This window comes from Verticillium alfalfae, genomic scaffold, assembly GCF_000150825.1.
Source record: "Verticillium alfalfae VaMs.102 supercont1.18 genomic scaffold, whole genome shotgun sequence".
Taxonomy (NCBI): Eukaryota; Fungi; Ascomycota; class Sordariomycetes; order Glomerellales; family Plectosphaerellaceae; genus Verticillium; species Verticillium alfalfae.
In genome coordinates this window covers 213,593-230,136 of record NW_003315021.1, presented here as the reverse complement: position 1 = coordinate 230,136, position 16,544 = coordinate 213,593, and the positions used below count along the sequence as shown (strand labels likewise).

General features: G+C 57.0%; 5 protein-coding genes across 5 annotated transcripts; 2 read left to right on the top strand and 3 right to left on the bottom strand.

The window, feature by feature from the left end:
* Window positions 1-1,244: 1,244 nt before the first annotated feature.
* VDBG_10064 (mannose-1-phosphate guanyltransferase) lies at window positions 1,245-2,733 on the bottom strand (the record flags this gene model as incomplete). The annotated part of the gene is made up of 3 exons (XM_002999724.1): window positions 1,245-1,271; window positions 1,340-2,587; window positions 2,668-2,733. The coding sequence occupies 3 exons, from the start codon at window positions 2,731-2,733 to the stop codon at window positions 1,245-1,247; spliced, it is 1,341 nt and encodes a 446-aa protein (XP_002999770.1).
* Window positions 2,734-3,395: 662 nt separating this feature from the next.
* Window positions 3,396-8,824, bottom strand: VDBG_10063 (conserved hypothetical protein; the record flags this gene model as incomplete). The annotated part of the gene is made up of 6 exons (XM_002999723.1): window positions 3,396-5,269; window positions 5,319-5,532; window positions 5,584-7,767; window positions 7,864-8,091; window positions 8,154-8,218; window positions 8,293-8,824. The coding sequence occupies 6 exons, from the start codon at window positions 8,822-8,824 to the stop codon at window positions 3,396-3,398; spliced, it is 5,097 nt and encodes a 1,698-aa protein (XP_002999769.1).
* Window positions 8,825-9,261: 437 nt separating this feature from the next.
* Window positions 9,262-9,848, top strand: VDBG_10062 (ubiquitin-conjugating enzyme variant MMS2; the record flags this gene model as incomplete). Its single annotated transcript, XM_002999722.1, has 3 exons — window positions 9,262-9,334; window positions 9,396-9,475; window positions 9,579-9,848. The coding sequence occupies 3 exons, from the start codon at window positions 9,262-9,264 to the stop codon at window positions 9,846-9,848; spliced, it is 423 nt and encodes a 140-aa protein (XP_002999768.1).
* Window positions 9,849-10,634: 786 nt separating this feature from the next.
* On the top strand, window positions 10,635-11,695 carry VDBG_10061 (conserved hypothetical protein; the record flags this gene model as incomplete). Its single annotated transcript, XM_002999721.1, has 2 exons — window positions 10,635-11,047; window positions 11,110-11,695. The coding sequence occupies 2 exons, from the start codon at window positions 10,635-10,637 to the stop codon at window positions 11,693-11,695; spliced, it is 999 nt and encodes a 332-aa protein (XP_002999767.1).
* A 1,002-nt stretch (window positions 11,696-12,697) lies between these two features.
* VDBG_10060 (conserved hypothetical protein) lies at window positions 12,698-15,463 on the bottom strand (the record flags this gene model as incomplete). Its single annotated transcript, XM_002999720.1, has 1 exon — window positions 12,698-15,463. The coding sequence occupies one exon, from the start codon at window positions 15,461-15,463 to the stop codon at window positions 12,698-12,700; it is 2,766 nt and encodes a 921-aa protein (XP_002999766.1).
* Between the last annotated feature and the right edge of the window lie 1,081 nt (window positions 15,464-16,544).

The following is a 16,544-nucleotide window of genomic DNA, read 5'->3' as shown; positions in this document are numbered from 1 at the left end:
AGGTCGGCGGCGCAGCGGAGGATGCGGCGGACGAGGGAGGTGATGTGCTTCGACTCTTCGCCGAGAGCGGTTCGATCTCGGGGTGTGATCCGTGGGATGTACAGCCAGGATCGTCCGGTGGGATGGTTCTGGGCAATGAGGAAGGCTTTGTGCCAAGCCAGGGTCGGCGTGGACAGAGCAATCGGCCAGATTGTGGTTGCCGCGGCGTTGAGGGTAGAGAAGAGAGCTTTTTCGCCCGGGAGTAGAGGGTACGAGTTGATCTCGGTGGCTAGACATGCTTTCTGAAGGATGATGTTGGGTGAAGCAGCACATGGGATAGAGACAAGAGTATGTATGGTAGGGGCCGACAGGCGATGGCGTAGAAGAATCTCGTGCTGGTCCGAGGTCAACGTGTTGGCGGTTGGTTTCGCCAGGTCGCGGGCTGTCGTTCCAGTAGAAGATGACGGGTCTTCCGCCGTGGGCGTGTCTCCTACCTTGAGACGCTTGCTTGGGGGAGCTCCAGGCTTCTGTCTAGTGGGAGGGAACGAGGGGTGAGGCTTGGAGGTGCCCTCTTGGACGATTCCTGGGGCAGATGGTTCTGATCCTGATAGACGGCCGAACGGGAAGGCCTGCTGATGCTTCACAGCAGGAACATTTGCCTGCGAAGATGCTTCTGCCGAATTGGTCTGCGAGCCGGTTCTGTGGGCGCGAGGCCGCGGAGGCACGTATCGCTTGGGAAGCATGATGCCGAGGAGGTCATGACGGGTATACGATCAACATTGACGGAAGCATCTAGCGGCCTCTGGCTGTCGGAGAGGCGGGCTTGATCTAATGAAGAAAATCACATACGTCCAAGATGGCAATCGCGAGCACGGTGGGATATCGAAGTCTTCGGTGTGTCCTGCCCGGGGTCAGGAAGCAACCGGGCCATCCTGCCCTCTTGACAACAGACGCCTTCCGTTGACAACAAATGGCAATCGCCTGTCCCGTCTGCTCTTGCTGCCGATGCATCCGAATCATCGCAGGAACAGAATACGACGGCTTGCACTGCATGCCGCCTCGGTTCGGCCACAGCAGCACTAGACTGACACGCCAAGAGACGGTTTCCATTCATCATCATCAAAAGATCATTCGCATTTTGAGCTGACGCTGGACATGGCGGGCATGATCTATAAGAGCAATGGGACGCTTTTCCCCTGGTGCATGCAAAACTCACCACCCAATCCGTCATTACCAGCACGCTGAATCGACCGTAGATCCCCCTCTCACATGATGACTTCGTTGGCGACGTCCTGCGCCAGTCAGTAATCACACAGCATGAGGCTACTCTGATCGCCGGGGCGACGTGGGGAAGACGCACCCTCTTCAACTCCTTGTACGGCAGGCACACGCAGTTCTGCACGCGCACCTCGTCGCCGACGCCGCAGTCCTTGCCGAGAATGGTGATGCTCTGCACCTTGACGCCGTTCTTGATGATGCTCGTCGTGTGGCTGTTGACGGCCATGGGGGTGCCCTCGACGCGCGCCCAGGCGCCGACGCGGCTGCCCCAGCCGATGATCGAGTACAGCACGCACGCGTCGTGCTTGACCTCGCAGTCCTCGAGCACGACGGCCTCCTTGATGCGCACGCCGGGGCCGATGACGGCACGCGGGCCGATGGACACGTTGGGGCCGAGCTTGGCCGTCGGGTCGACGGTCGCCGTCGGGTGGATGAAGACGGGCGGCAGAATGTTGGCCGACGACTTGGCCAGCTCGGGGGAACCCTGCTGCTGGGCCTTTTGCAGGTACAGCGCGTTGGCCGGCACGGCGGAGCCGGCCGTCTTGATCTGGCGCCAAAAGTCCTTGGTCTCGTAGACGAAAAAGTGCTTCGTGTCGGCCATGTCGGAGAGGATGTCCTGCTCGAGACGGATGACCTCGTTCTTGCGCTCCTCGTCGTCGTCCTCGTCGTTGTGGAACACGTAGCTGTTCTCGAGGTTCTCCGACGACGGGTACGACACGAGGCGCGAGGGGCGGTCGGCGCGGCGCTTGATGGCCGTCTTGATCGAGGGGAAGATGGCGTCCGTGGCGAAGAGGTAGACGCCGCAGTTGATGAGGTTGCTGACGCGCGTCTCGGGCTTCTCGACGTAGTGAAGCACGCGGCGCGTGTGCGCGTCGCTGACGATGCAGCCGAAATTGGTCGCCGCGTCGTCCGAGACGCGGGTGCCGAGAATCACAGCCTCGGCGTCCTTGTCGTCGAAGAGGGCCAGCATCTCGACGAGGGGGAAGGAGCAGCAGACGTCGGCGTTGAGGACGAACAGCCGGTCGGGGCGGCCCTTGAGGATGGCGTCGCGGAAGTGGTAGAGGCCGCCGGCGGTGCCCAGGGCCTCGTATTCGCGCAGGTATTTGATGCTCAGGCCGGGGAACTCCTTGGACGAGTCCTTGATGAAGTCGCGGAAGACCGTCTCGTCGTAGTAGCCGATGATCAGAACCTCGGAGATCTGTCCATCGGGAATGCGACCAATGGCCGCGAGGCAGTGCCAGATGATGGGATGGCCGGCGACGTCGAAGAGGGGCTTGGGAACGTCAAGACTCAGAGGGCGGAATCGAGTGCCGCGCGAGGGACCGCCGACCTGGCGACGCGAGAAGAGTTAGCCAGCGAGCTCCCTGAAGGGCGCCGAGAGGAAGGAGGAGACAGGTGGTCGCTTTGTACCAAGATGACCGCCTTGGTCGTGGCCGCATCCTGCGTCTTGCCGCGGGTGGGGATCTGCAGAGACATGTCGTCAATGGTGATGGTAGGAACCGCGGTCTGCTGTAGTGGTCGACGGCGGCAGAAGAGCGGGAGGGGTAAAGAGGGAGGAGGCTCGGGTGACGGGTTTCCAGGGTCTGGCCGTCAGGTATGTTGATGATGCAGGCCAGGTGGGAAGATGGTAGGGCGGTGACCACTGACTGACCAGGGGGGCGTGAGCAGCTTCTCTGGTCGAGGCCTCCACTTTTGTGTGTTGGTGCCCCTCGGTAAGCGGGGAATTCGTGTCTTCTGCAGGCGGGAGTGGAATCTTCTGCTTGCCCCTGTGGGAGATGCACAAGATGCACTAACGGCGGGAGATGTGGCGGCTGCAGGGGCAGGCGGGGCATCCTGATGTGAGCCTCCATACCGTGGCGGGCAGACGTGACGGATGTACATAGTACATTTCGGGGAACGCACTCTCCAGATAGGTAGGTACACAACATAGCCTGCTTGGTCCAGTCATGACTGAATGTACTTCTGTTGTTTTTTTCTCCTTTAAAAAACAAAAAGTCAAGTTCATCTTCTAAGCTCTACAATGTCTGATGGAAATGTCAACCTCTAGCAATTGCGAGGTGACAGTATGCAGCAGCACCCCATAACCGTCCACACCCATTGCCCGTTTCACAAGCCGATCGCCATGCCGCCTCTCAGCTTCAACCCCCAAGCTCCCCGCCCACAATCTCCAACGCTTCCGTGCCGAGATGCAAGACGGCCTCGTCACCTGCCGCTCCAGCGACGCGCACGACAGCCACGAGCAGGGGATACAACCGCAGGAGGTGCTTTCTCGTCTCACACTCCACGTTCGGCGAGTCCGGAATGGCCTCGGGCTGCGACTGCAGGGCTACGAGCGCCTCGAGCAGGCGAAGGAGCTCCCGTCGTTGTGAGAGGGGCTGCGGCATACGGCCTCGAAGGGGCTGGTCGGCAATGAAGGCCCGCAGCGGCAGGGCGGCCCTCAGTATGAGGAACGGTGCTGTGGCACGAGCGGTCCGGACATGGAGGCTGCTGATCGGTTCGGGTGCCGGAGGAGGCAGGGTGAGGGCGGGAGGCGGCCAGCGAGGGGTCGGTGGTTGGATGGTGATGGACGGCCCGGGCGTATCCTCGTCGTGCGTGGCGACGAGCGAAAAGAGCTCCTCGAGACAGACGTAGCTCATCTTTGATCGTGCCTTGGCCGCTGGGTCGGACGTGCGGCCCTTTCGCGGCTTATACATCGCGGAGAGGCCAGCACCATCAGCACCGAGCGCCGAATCGCCCGGCGGTGGGGTGTGAATCATCGACGTTCGGAACAGGCTCTCTGCATAGGCTTTGCGCGTCTTGTCGGGAATGACCTCTGCGCCGAGCGAGGGAATAATCAGCTCCCGCAGTTTACGGAACGACTTGATGTCAAAGGCCTCGTCGTCCAGAATATCCGTCTTGTCGGGCGCCGTGTCGCTGTCGGCGCTGATGATGCCGTCAGCAGCATCAACTATCAGCCGCCAAATGTCAGGAATGGTTTCTCTCGGCACGTCGAGCGTGTGTAGATGGGGCAGTGTTCCTTCCAAGACGGCCAAAGTAGAATCAGTTGCGAGCCTCCAGGGTTGGGTAGATTTCGTGACGATGGGGAATCGGTATTTGAGAATGATTGCTTTGGACAGCGCCGACAGTGCTGCCGAAAAGGCCCCACTGGCATACACATCGGCGTCGCCAGCATGGATCAGTACCAATCTTTGCAAGACAGCCATGCTGCCTTTGGACATGGCAACATAGGTGCGCTTGGATGCCCCTTCCCTCGCGGGATCGCGATTGAATGGCAGTCGCACGAACTCGGCGACTTGTGAGATCATGGCCGATGGTACGCCTTCGAGGTCCGTCCGGATTGTCTTGATGGCTTCCAGGACCTGATTCTGGAGAGGCGTCGTGTACTCAACATCATTGACGTACGCGCCCACCGTGGCCCGTTGCAACGCCTCTCGGAACAAGGTCAACATTTGGCGAACCCGCTCGACCGTCAAGTCTGCGCTGACCAATCGGTAAACATCGTGGAACGCGCCTACGTAGGCGGTCAGGCAGTTTTGATTGTCGTTCTTCGTGCCGTCGTCTCCCGCCGCCACAGGGATGCCTCGCGACCATAATTGCCACGCCGTGTCGACGGTACCTTTGCTGAAACTCGACTTGTGGTGGGGCTGTCCCTGGGCGAGGATCTGACCGAGTGCCTTGAAGGTTGCGGTGCTGACGTCTAAGATCTTGAAGTCCAAGAGTGTGGTAAAATGAGCAAGGAGCTCTTGCCACAAGTTGTTGAACGATGGATGCTTCGAGAGAACATTTAGGTACGAGGCTAAGAGCTCGGAAATGCCATTGAGCACGAGGACTGATGTTCCGTGCCATTCCTTCCGATCCTCTTCATCCCCCTCGTTAGCCTTTGGTGAACGAAGTTCGTCTTCGATTGATGACAGAAGCCTAAAAATGACAAACTTGACGCAGGTGAACCATGCCTCTGGGTTCAAATTGTCGCCGTAGGCGTCAAAGATGCGGAGCAGGGTCTGGATGGCGCCTTCACAAGTCAGCACGCTTGAAGCCAGTAAACAAGGGAGGGCACTTACTGTTACGAAGCTCTAAACGATCGTCTGCTGTGACAGTAGTGAGGCGAAGTAACAAAAGCATCCAGAGGGCAGCATTTGACGACTTGTGCTTGGGATTGCCTGCGAGTGCGGCCAGGTCCGATACTTCTGCGCCGTCCATGAGGCTCGTCGTAATTGACATTGGCTTGTTCTTTCCTGAGAGGTGATCCGACAAAACCCAGAAGAATGTCACGGTCTGCGCTTGTCAGTTAAGCCAACTAATAGAACCTCAGGAGAGTAGACATACCGTCAAAGCAATGTTGAGATCGTCAGATTGCGAAGAGAACTTGTAAAGGGTATCAACGAGAATGAGAAAACAGTCGTTTGGGAGTGATGTAAGAAAGTCGGAACAAATGAGCTGCAACGAGCTGAATGATGAACGAACTAGTTTCGGGGATCTTGTTAGGAGTGTGGCCGCCGGTAAATCCGAACGCTTGCGGTTGTCTGGTGCAATCGTTCGGTTCACAAAGATAGAGCCGATGATCTCAAAGGCGATTTCCCACCCGCTAACAAGTGCCTCGCCGCAGTTTTCCAGAAGGCTCTTCAACCCCTCAAGAATGACTTTGTGTATCTCAACATCTGTTGCGTGGTTTGCCACCGAAGTATCGCGATCTTCCTTCTCAAGTGGCCGTAGGGCATTTCGCATCGACTCGAGGACTTGTAGCTGGACAGGACCACGCTCTTCGGGCTCGAGCGTCAAAGCCACGTTGGCTGATTCCAGCGCAAGGTTCACGAGAATCTCCGCAGCTCTCAGGCGGACCGGCGCATTAGCAGTCGTGGAATTCAAGGTCTCGGCAAGTTGAGAAACGAGGGAGCTCCAGCCTGACACATCAGGCGGATATGACAAGAGTCGCTCGATATTGATGGTGGCAATATCTCCAAGTTTGGCCAAAGCGAACTGGTCTTGTTGATTGGGCGCCGAAGCACCAGACGACGGGCCCGCTGCTTTTCGATGTTGGCTCGTTGGCTTCAAAGTAGCGCCGCCTGTGGGCGACTGGGGCCGACTGCCTCCCTCTGTTTTGTCTTCGGCATTCGTATTTAGGAGAGCGCAAATCGCATCGACGACCTGTATGAATGCGTCGTTGGGGAAGTCAACCGTGCTTTCAATTAGACGTGATGCTGCCGTCTCAACTGCCTTTGTTTCTGTGCCAAAGTTGACTACTAGCGAGTTGGAATCTCCTTCGACTTGATTGTCTTGACCCCGAATCGCGGTTGGTGTCCTCGACGGTGTCTTGTGAGTTGAGAAGAGCACAAAGTCGGCCTGTTGAAGTGTTGCTAGTATGATGCGCCATGATGGCCCCAACGTAGGGCCCAAAGCAATGCCAAGATTTAGCAGCGCCCGGAGGCAAAGCAAATTTCGGGTTGTGAGAGTGGCACCGCTGGCGTCAACTGAGGGCTGACGACCTCTTTCCGCTGCCGAGGAGCCTTGTCCGACTAGACTGTCCACACTGAGCAATCCCTTGGCGTTGCTGAGAATACTGTTGTGGGATGTACTTGATGCATCGAAACTAGGGGTACGCGCGTTGCTGCCGGCGTTTAGGCAAGCAGTGAACACATTGGGAGGCACCGCGGCCTTTCCGAGCGTCGTAAGAAAGGCATCTCGTGGTGTTGACAATTGAAGCAGGCCAGCAACATGGGCAAACTTCTGGAACGCCCTGACCAGACTGTGGTAGTATTCGGAATCTAGCGCCGCGTAGAGGAACGTCGAACAGGTTGCGAGAATGGCGGGCCAGCATTCGTCTACAATCGCAGCACAAATCTTGACTTCGGCGTATAATGGATGGTCTTCCAATGTGAGGGGGTTTCGAGGCACTGGGTTTCTCTTGAAAGACCCAGCTCGCTCAAGATGACCTCGAGGACCGAGTGCATGAGGAGAGTCTTCTGCATTTGGTGCCGGGGATTCTCGCCCGATGTCTTGCCTCATGCTTCTCTTTCGGCTTCTCCCCTCTGCCGAAACTGTCAGGGGCAGGATGAACTTGGCCAGCCCTTCTGAGAAGGACGAGATGCAGGACAAAGTAAGACTGTAAATATACGACTCCGGGATGGATGGCGGCTCCGTCTTGTCCAGCTGATCAATGCAAGGGACTCGCATGTTGCTCCATTGAGAGCTGATTCCGGTGTTGGAGCCTTCAGATCCGCCCGAGCCGCTCATGATACCGGTGACGCCACCTGTTTCCAGAACGACCTGGTCAGCAGTCGCGCCGGAATGGGCATACGGATTCGCCACGGGCAAAGTTGACTGATGGCCCAGTCCGATGACCGCAGGTTTTTCGGTACTTATCCGGACAAAGGTTGCCGTCAGCGTCTGGAGGATGTTTTTCTCGCCTTCTCTGGCATCATAAAGCATGAAGATCCGGCGGAGGAGAGCATGTTCAGAGAAAATGCCGCGGAAGACCTCCATACAGAGAGCTCGTTTCCACAGAGCCGTGTCCTGGTCCAGCAAGTGAGTGAGAATATCCAACGCATCTCCACCTTCCGTTGGAAGGATATTGAGATGTCGTCGAAGGAGGGTATACAGAATGCGTACGAGTCGCACCGAGGTCGCAAAGTTTGGCCTGTCCTTCAGGGCGCTGATGATGAACGGCATGACCCGGCTCTGAAGAATGAACGCCTGTTCCGGGTGGCTGACGAAGATCGCCGCATGGTTCGTCAGAACAGATTCTATCAGCTCGAGGCCAAAGGTCTGCGGCAAAGCAGACAGCCTGAGATACTCAGGTCGCTGGTTTTCCGTCATGAGGCACAGGTCTTTGAAGATCTATGTCGATCAGTACAGGTACAGTTCACAGCGCCGTGAAGGTCGGGGAGGGTCCTACTGACTCTATATGCATCAAGGGCTGCTTCGCGAAGCGGGATGTCTGCGTCCGCTGTAGGAGCCTCGCCTGCTGGAGGGCCATCGGCGTCTGCAGTTCCTAGCACCTAGTCAGTGTTGTCGCATGAACATGGTAGTTGAACATACGATCTTCGGTGACCACCTTATCGAATACGGAGACCACAAGCTGCTGCAGCGTCGCAGCTGAGGTGTTGTTGACGATGGCATTCTTGCTAGTCTGTAGGATGAAGCAGATATTCAAGGCTGTGACCAGTAAGTCGCCCTTCACATCCCCAGCGTAGTTCTGTAGCAGCGTGGGTAGAATTTGCAGAATTTTGAGCTGCACATCGAGTCCAGCAGACGTGGCCTCCCTCAAGGCCTCAAGGACATGACTGAGCTTTCCTCTGGGTAAGGCCCGGACAAGGATGAGCCGTTGGAGACAGACGATGGCGATGGCGGTGAACTTGGTATTCTTAGTGCCGCAAGCAATGACGAAGGGGTTGACAAAGTTGGGCCGTTGCGTGAGTTCAGCTATGGCTTGGCCCTCGTTGGATGCTTTGTTGGTGATGGCTTTGAGCTCCTCGAGAGCTTTCTCGGCTGCCTGCCGGAGGTCGGTATGTTTTCGCTTGCTCTCTGAGATGAGGTTCGCGAGCTCCGTGGCAAGCAACTGGGTCGTCATTGTGTCATGAGCTGAATTCAGCTTGGCCCATCTTTCGGACCAGCTAATCCGGGAATCAAGTCAGTGTTCACGTCGTCGATGGTGGATTGTATCGCGCCAGCATGACGATGCAGTAGCTGGTGTGACAGATGGAAGGGACAGGCGATGGTGAGAGCTGTCACCTTGAATGCTGAGTCAGCATCATTGAGCGTCGTCGCTGGGGGCACCAAGGTGCGTGCTCCCCACCCGGGCCACCCCAAGTGCCCCGCGATTGTCCCATGTCAAGGTAGGTACCTCAGTAGAGCCAACCCACCTGCGTCTCAGACTGTTTGTCCCGCGCCAGACGAAGCACTGCCCCTCATCGGCATCATCAGTCACAGCAAACCACACTGCCCACAACTCCAAGCCGAATCTGGCCCCAATACCCAAGCCTTTGACCGATCACAAGGAGCGACATCATGAGCGCCAAGGTACCTAGGAATTTCCGTCTCCTCGAGGAGCTCGAGAAGGGCGAGAAGGGCCTTGGAGCAGGTAGCCGCAAGTCTACAATCCCCTTGGCATGTGGCGCAAGTTTGACTGACACCGAATGTAGAGGCCTGTTCCTATGGTCTGAACGACAACGAGGACCTGCTCATGTCTGACTGGAACGGCACCATCCTCGGTCCTCCTCATGTAGGTCCCGTTTTCCCACACTCGACCGCTTCTTCGGCGTCACACAACCTGCTCCTGCCCCTGCCCCTGCCGCAGCGCCTCCACTGACATGTTTCCTCGGCAGAGCGTCCACGAGAACCGCATCTACTCCGTCAAGATGCACTGCGGCCCCAAGTACCCCGACGAGCCCCCAACGATCCAGTTCATCAGCCAGGTCAACCTTCCCTGCGTCAACCCGCGCAACGGTGTCGTCGACCCCCAACAGCTGCCGTGTCTCGCGCAGTGGAAGCGCGAGAACACCATGGAAACGGTCCTTATCGAGATCAGGAGGTACATGGCGTCGCCCTCCAACAAGAAGATCCCTCAGCCTCCCGAGGGCGCCTGCTACGAGTAGCGCAAGGAATACACAGTCAGGCGTGTGATGACAGGAGACGAGTCAATGATCATGAGTTGATATACCTTTTTTGCCTGTTGGCCAGGCTCCACCGCTCGATTCCTTGTGCCTGAGGTCGAGAAAACGTTGATTTCCGTCCCCTGACCAACTTTGCCTCTTTCCCCAGTGACTTTCATGGGCAGTGTCAATTTGACTCCAGCCTAGTTACTAGCAGGATCGTGACAATTTTGTTCGGCTGAGGAGGATTGGAGCAGGCGTCACTAGGACATACAACGCCATCCCCAAGATCAAATCTGGCAGCGTCTGGAGGCTCCCCTACGTCAAGAAAAACTGAAGCAACTTTTGAGTCTTCTTAGCGCCGTCTTGCCACGGGTATGAGCTGGGTCGGGCGCTGGCCTGGCTCAACCAAGAAAGCAAGCTACTTCCTGATGCATTCTAAGCCATGTGAACTGGCCTGCTTTGCGCTCCGTGACCCGCGCTTCGTCCTCAACATGGAATACCCCGGTTTCAAATTTTATACTGCCAAAAAGGGAACCCTATAAGTCCATGGAAAGGAAGTCGCTCTAGGCAGAGCTGGGGTCGTACATGGTTCACGCCGTCGACGCACACTCGCCGTCTTGGGCGAGGTGTCAATCGGTGTGTCGGCAAATTATCGGTAGATCCGCCAAGCAGCTGGAGTTGCGACCCCGGTTTTTCCCATGTCATCACTCTCGACACCTCAGCAAGCGCTGCGCTGACTGCCTAATGCCAAACACCCTCAGCTTTGCGACCACCAATGCAACAAAGATGGCCTCGGCAATGACCAAGGCGGCCCTCACCCCGCCCCTACGACGGGCTCTACTCCAGTCGAGGAGCTTCCAGACGAGCTCGAGGAACCTCATCCCCTCTGCCTTCGGTGCCAGCGCTGCGGCTGGCGGTGTTCCTTCCTACTTCCAGAAGCCGTCGCTCCCTGCAAACACGATCATCCGGTTCGTACCGCAACAAACAGCATGGATCGTTGAGCGCATGGGAAAATTCAACCGGATCCTGGATCCTGGTCTTGCCGTTCTGGTCCCCTTCATCGACCGCATCGCATACGTGAAGTCGCTGAAGGAAAACGCCATTGAGATCCCCAGCCAAAGCGCCATCACGGCCGACAATGTCACACTCGACCTCGACGGTGTGCTCTACACACGCGTCTTTGACGCATACAAGGCCAGGTACTGTCACACTAGTTTCAAGCGAGCTCCTTGCGATCCCGTACTGACCTCACTACGTACAGCTACGGTGTCGAAGACGCCGAATACGCCATCTCCCAGCTGGCGCAGACGACGATGCGCTCCGAAATCGGCCAGCTGTCCCTCGACCACGTCCTCAAGGAGCGTGCCGCCCTCAACACCAACATCACCGCCGCCATCAATGAGGCTGCTCAGGCGTGGGGCGTGACCTGCCTGCGTTACGAGATTCGCGATATTCACGCCCCCGATGGCGTCGTCGAGGCCATGCACCGCCAGGTGACGGCCGAGCGCTCGAAGCGTGCCGAAATTCTCGACTCCGAGGGCCAGAGGCAGTCGGCCATCAACATTGCCGAGGGTAAGAAGCAGAGCGTGATCCTCGCGTCCGAGGCTCTGAAGGCCGAGCAGATCAACCGTGCGTCCGGTGAGGCCGAGGCCATCTTCATGAAGGCCAAGGCCACGGCGGCGGGTATCGAAGCCGTCGCGAAGAGCATCGCCGAAGGCGAGGAGGCCTGCACAAGGTGCCGTCAGCCTGTCCGTGGCGGAGAAGTACGTGGATGCCTTTCGGCAAGCCTCGCCAAGGAGAGCACGGCCCGTCGTGGTGCCGGGCATGTGGCGACATTGGTAGCATGATTGCCACGGGCCTCAGCGTCTACGGCAAGGTCAGCCAGACCCAAGCGAGGACAGTGGCAAAGCAGATTATCGCCAACGAGAATGATGGGGAGGCCGAGGCCGATGCGCCAAGGAATCTGAAGAACACGGTTCTCGACAGCTTCGACAAGGCGGCCAACAGGAGCTAAGTATAGCGTGGTGATCGTGGTCTTCAGTCAGCGCACAGATAGGCGTTTGGAGCGACCGAAAAAAATGGGAAAGCTGGGCGGCAGTCTCAGTTTTGAATTGTATCAATGTGTTGTACATTACTAGGTACCCTTTACTCATACAATACGGGCACCGCGCCCATAGATTTGCTCTGCCATTTGAGAAGCCCATTACTGTCTCGCTTCTTTATTCGGCCAAGCTCATGAGGGTTCGCTCAGTGCATAGCGATATCCACGGCCCGAGAGGCTGCGCGCTTGCTAGACAGCCCCCACAAGGTGCACGATGACATGGGTAGGTACCTACCTAAGTAGGTAGGTAGGTAGGTGCGCAACCTATCAGGGGCCCGCACGATTTGAAGAAGGAAGTCGCAAGAATGTCGCTGCCGTCTAATGGTTCCTCTGTCTACTTCCTCCATAATGTCCTGTTTCCATTACAGAGGGGGTACCTAGACATCTTCAGTCTCCACGTCGTCTTCTGTTCCCTCCACATCCTGCCCTTCGGTATTCCCTCAGGTATTCCCCTCTGAGCTGTGTATCCCCAATTCTTCCGCCATTACAATACTGCTGATGATGACTTCTAGGAAATTTGTTGTGTTGTACATGAACGCCGTCGTATGAAGTTCGTCATGTCCTTCCAAAAAGATGCAGAACGACTCTCGCCTTCGCTTTCGCCACCAATCCCTCCCGTTCGTTTGCCGCCACTTTTGTTCAGCTCGTGACAACAAACTACTAGGGGCCATATCGAATTCTGACAAAGGAAAATAAAGGTCCTGACCAGGGGTATCAAAGAAGTTGCTCCATCACACGAGTCCACTCCTCAACCGTCGTCACCCCACCATCCCACTTCCGGTCCAGCTCGGCCGACGGCACTTAGCCGAGCAGCCTTCTTTCTCCCCATTTCGGGCACATCAAGTGCTGCTGCAGACATTATTTGTCTCTCTTCCATGTTCTCTTCGACATCTCCCACCATGCTGGCCCGTTCCGATCGTGACAGCGGGCTTTTCGACTTGCTGGGAGCCGAGCTGGAGGAAGGTCGACTTGCCTCGCCCGCTCGACGGCGCTGGCTGCTGGCGCGACTAGCTGAGAGTCGTCCGGCCTCCACCCGATTTCGGCTTTCGTGGGAGTAAAGGTAATCTTCGCCCGTCTTCTCATCCTCTTCGTCGCTTATGCCGTCAAAATCCATAAAGTCGCTCAAGTCAGGGCTCGGTTCGGCTAGATCCATCGAGGTCACATTGCGTTTCGGCCTGTCAAGATACAACAGCACTCGTTCATGCCGCCCCTCGTCATTCGCTGAGGGCGGGCTGTCTCCGGCGAACCTGGCCTTCTTCAGACTGCTAGCCTTGGACGCCGGTGCCGAACCACTGCGCGATGATGACGATCTCGTTGCAGTGCCGCCCGAGCTTCGTTGGCGATATCCGTGCTGCTTGCTGGAGTTGCTGGATTCTCGCTTCCTGTCGGAGCCTCGACTGTCCAACTTGATTGTGCCGGTCGACGTGCCGGAACCCTGATGCCGCAGCGTCTGCGTCGGTTCTGGGTAGGCTGAGCCTTTGATCGTTGCTTGTGAAGAAGTATGCTTGTGGCCGTACCCATGGGCTTGCTGGCTTTCGCCTTCGAATTCCGCCATCAGCGTCTCTCGCATCATGGCACGTTTCGAGCGGAGAGCTGCCAGCAGCATCTGTTCCTGGCGGGTGACTGCCATGAGTCTGGGGTTCTGACTGCTGCTAGCGTCTATAGAGCTCTCAGGCTCGACGCAGAAGTCGAGTGATGTAGGGCTGAGCGGAGGCGTCGGTTGCTCTCCAGAGCGCATCGAGGTTTTCCTTCCAGACAGCTTGCCCTCAGGCGAGCTTCGAGGCTCGCTGGCCAACGACTGAGATGTTGACGCTACTGGCCGAACCATGACAGCTTTCGCTTCCTTGACCTCGAAACCAGTCTGCGCTTGCCAATCCGAGTTCGTCGTCGAAGCTGACATGGTAGAGATTCGGGATGACGCTCGGCTGGAGGGTGAACGTTGCAAGTGCTGCTGTTGCTGTTGTAGGTTGCCTCTGTGCAGTGAGCTGGTCCTCAGATTGACAGACGTAGGTTTGGCTGCCGGTGTAGAAGTGGGGATGGTAAGGTACGTTGGCGTCAAAGCGAAGCTCGCACGCTTGCCAGTCTTCTTCTCTGACCCACTGGCTACAGACTCACCGCGAGATGCAATCGACTTTCTCGAAGTGGTGGTTGGGCTTGTTGGCGTGTCTCTTGAGGCCCGCCCAAAACTCGACACGGACTGCGTTGATCTCGATGCAGTTTCAACAAGACTATCATCCTCCTCCGAGTCAGAAGATAACGACAAGACACTTCGCTCCTGTCTATCGGAATCCGCAAGACTCTGATTCGTGTGCTTCGACGCTTTTGACGTCTTCGTATGACGGCTGGATACGCTAGCAAAGCTCGAGGCGTAGTCGTTGTCGGCGACTGACGCCTGTGGTACAGACGAGAAGGCTCGAGCACACTGCACTTCAGCACTGCTGTTTGCCCCGTGTAAACCAGGGGCTGCGGTCAGCGGCTCTTGAATGATAGGATTCGCGACGTTGTTCCGTGGATGTGATGGTGATTTAAGGGGTGTCGGCCCCACAGGCGCCTGCGGAAAGTCTGGTATATCCATCTTTTCCTCTTCTCCTTCAGGCGATTCCATGAACTGACGGAAAGTAGCTTGCTCGTAGTGGTCGTACAGGTCCCTGGGCGAATTCAATCCGTGACCGGGCACACTTCTTTGACTGCTCGACCCAGTCGTCGGCCGTTGTGCGACGACTGTTTCAGCAAGGCGCTCCTTCGTTGGCTTCCTGAGGAGCCTCTTGGTGTGTCTTTGCTGATCTGGTGATGGTGTTGCAGGCGAAATTGAGGTTGTTGAGGGAGACTTAGTCACGTAATCGTGTCCGAGCGTACTGCGCGGAGAGGACTCCCCGTACTGGCTTTCTCGACGATGTCGGCCAGGCATGAGGTGCGACAGGTCCAGTCTGCTTGGTCTTTTTGATTTTGATGTCGTTGATGCTGTCGAACTGACGTTGCCGTGGGTATCTGCGTCCAGCAATGCACTCGCCTTTGAGGGCAGCCCTTTGGCCATGGCGGAGGCTGATGTTTGTTGCGAGATGGACAGAGGCATCTTGGCCTTGTCATACCATGATCGAAGCGTCGAGTTTGACTGCCGTCTCCTCAGACTTGACGTTTCAGACATCAAGTCTCGAATAGTGCCATCGCCGTCTGGCAATCTCGAGTTGCGACCCGATCGCAGATATGCCGGCACCGTTTCCGACTCCAATTCCCATCGCGCATTACTTCGGCCTTTGCCAACGTATTCCTCCTCTTCGCCGACTGTCTGCAGCGCTCGATCATTAGTGTAGTAGCTCGTAGTTGCGGTGCTTTCGGATATGGAGATGCTAATTCCCGAATTCGACATGTCGTCCCATTGCGGTGCGTCGATGTTGAGTTCAGCCGTGCCCAGAATCTTCTGTGCTTTTGACATGGGCCCCGACACGATGGGCCCGATGCCTGGCTTTTGCTTCTTTCCCGGGATGGGGAATGTGAACTTGGACGTCTTCCCCATTGTGTCGGTCGGGTCTGGGTACCTCTGGCTGTCTCCAGTGCCCTACGTTCTCCTGTCAACAATGCTGCCCGGGGCGAGGAATGCCGAGGAGGCGAAAGATACTCCTTAACACTGATTCTCTGATGCATTGGAAGCTCATAACAGATGAACAGCAGGTACGTCAGGGGTGGGAGGGGTTACCTTGTCGAACCTGTCGGGGGCCTAAAGGCTATTGATTTACCCAATCTCGTGGAACACACCACTCCACCTCCATTCGATTGCGGGTTCAGCTGTGTTTGTCGCAAGTCGTTGTTGTCGCAGGCAGACGTCGTGGACGGAGGGAAGTGGGTGTAACTTGGGTGAAGAGTCGGTGAAATCGAAATGTCTCACAAGGCCATTTCTCTTGCAGATCGGCGAGCAGAACCGGAGAGTCGCACAGGATAGCACTGGGGCTAACGAGTAACACAAGCACCCGGCAAGCCACGGTGCGATTCAGCTCTCCACCTCAGTGCCGTCTCATCGATCGGGCCGGGAAAAGCAACCCAGTTCTGCGAGGCAAGAAGGGCAGCACTGCGTTCGTGGTCTTCAACAAATCCACGTGGCGCGAGAAACGAGAAAGGGGGGTCGGGCTGGAAAGCAAGTGGCCTGCGGTTCATCTCCCAGACGGCACAAGCACGATGATATGGGAAGAAGACGTGCAGTCCTCCCAGCATGTTGACGTCTCGCAGTGACGGTCAACCTGAACCTTACATATTGGGGCGCTTTTCGGGGGGGAATCTGCTCCCCTCGTGTCCCTTGGCCTGTTTCTCTCCATAAGCCCCCATCACCCACCAGATCCGGCCGGGAAGTGCCTGACTTGCAGCAAGAAAGTGGGAACAATTGTACCTGCTGGCAGGGGTGTCAGGACGATGCCTTTGCAGATCCCTGCACAGGTCTGTGAAAGTGGAAACTTGAGCAGGATGGGACAAGCGGGACGACACCGATGCCGACCCACCACCCGCCGAGAAACCCTTCGTCTGGAAAGCATCCATCGTAAGAGGCGGCGAACAGCCGGTTACGACGCTGGCACTTCAGCTGGTGATGCCGGGTCTCGCTAGGCGTG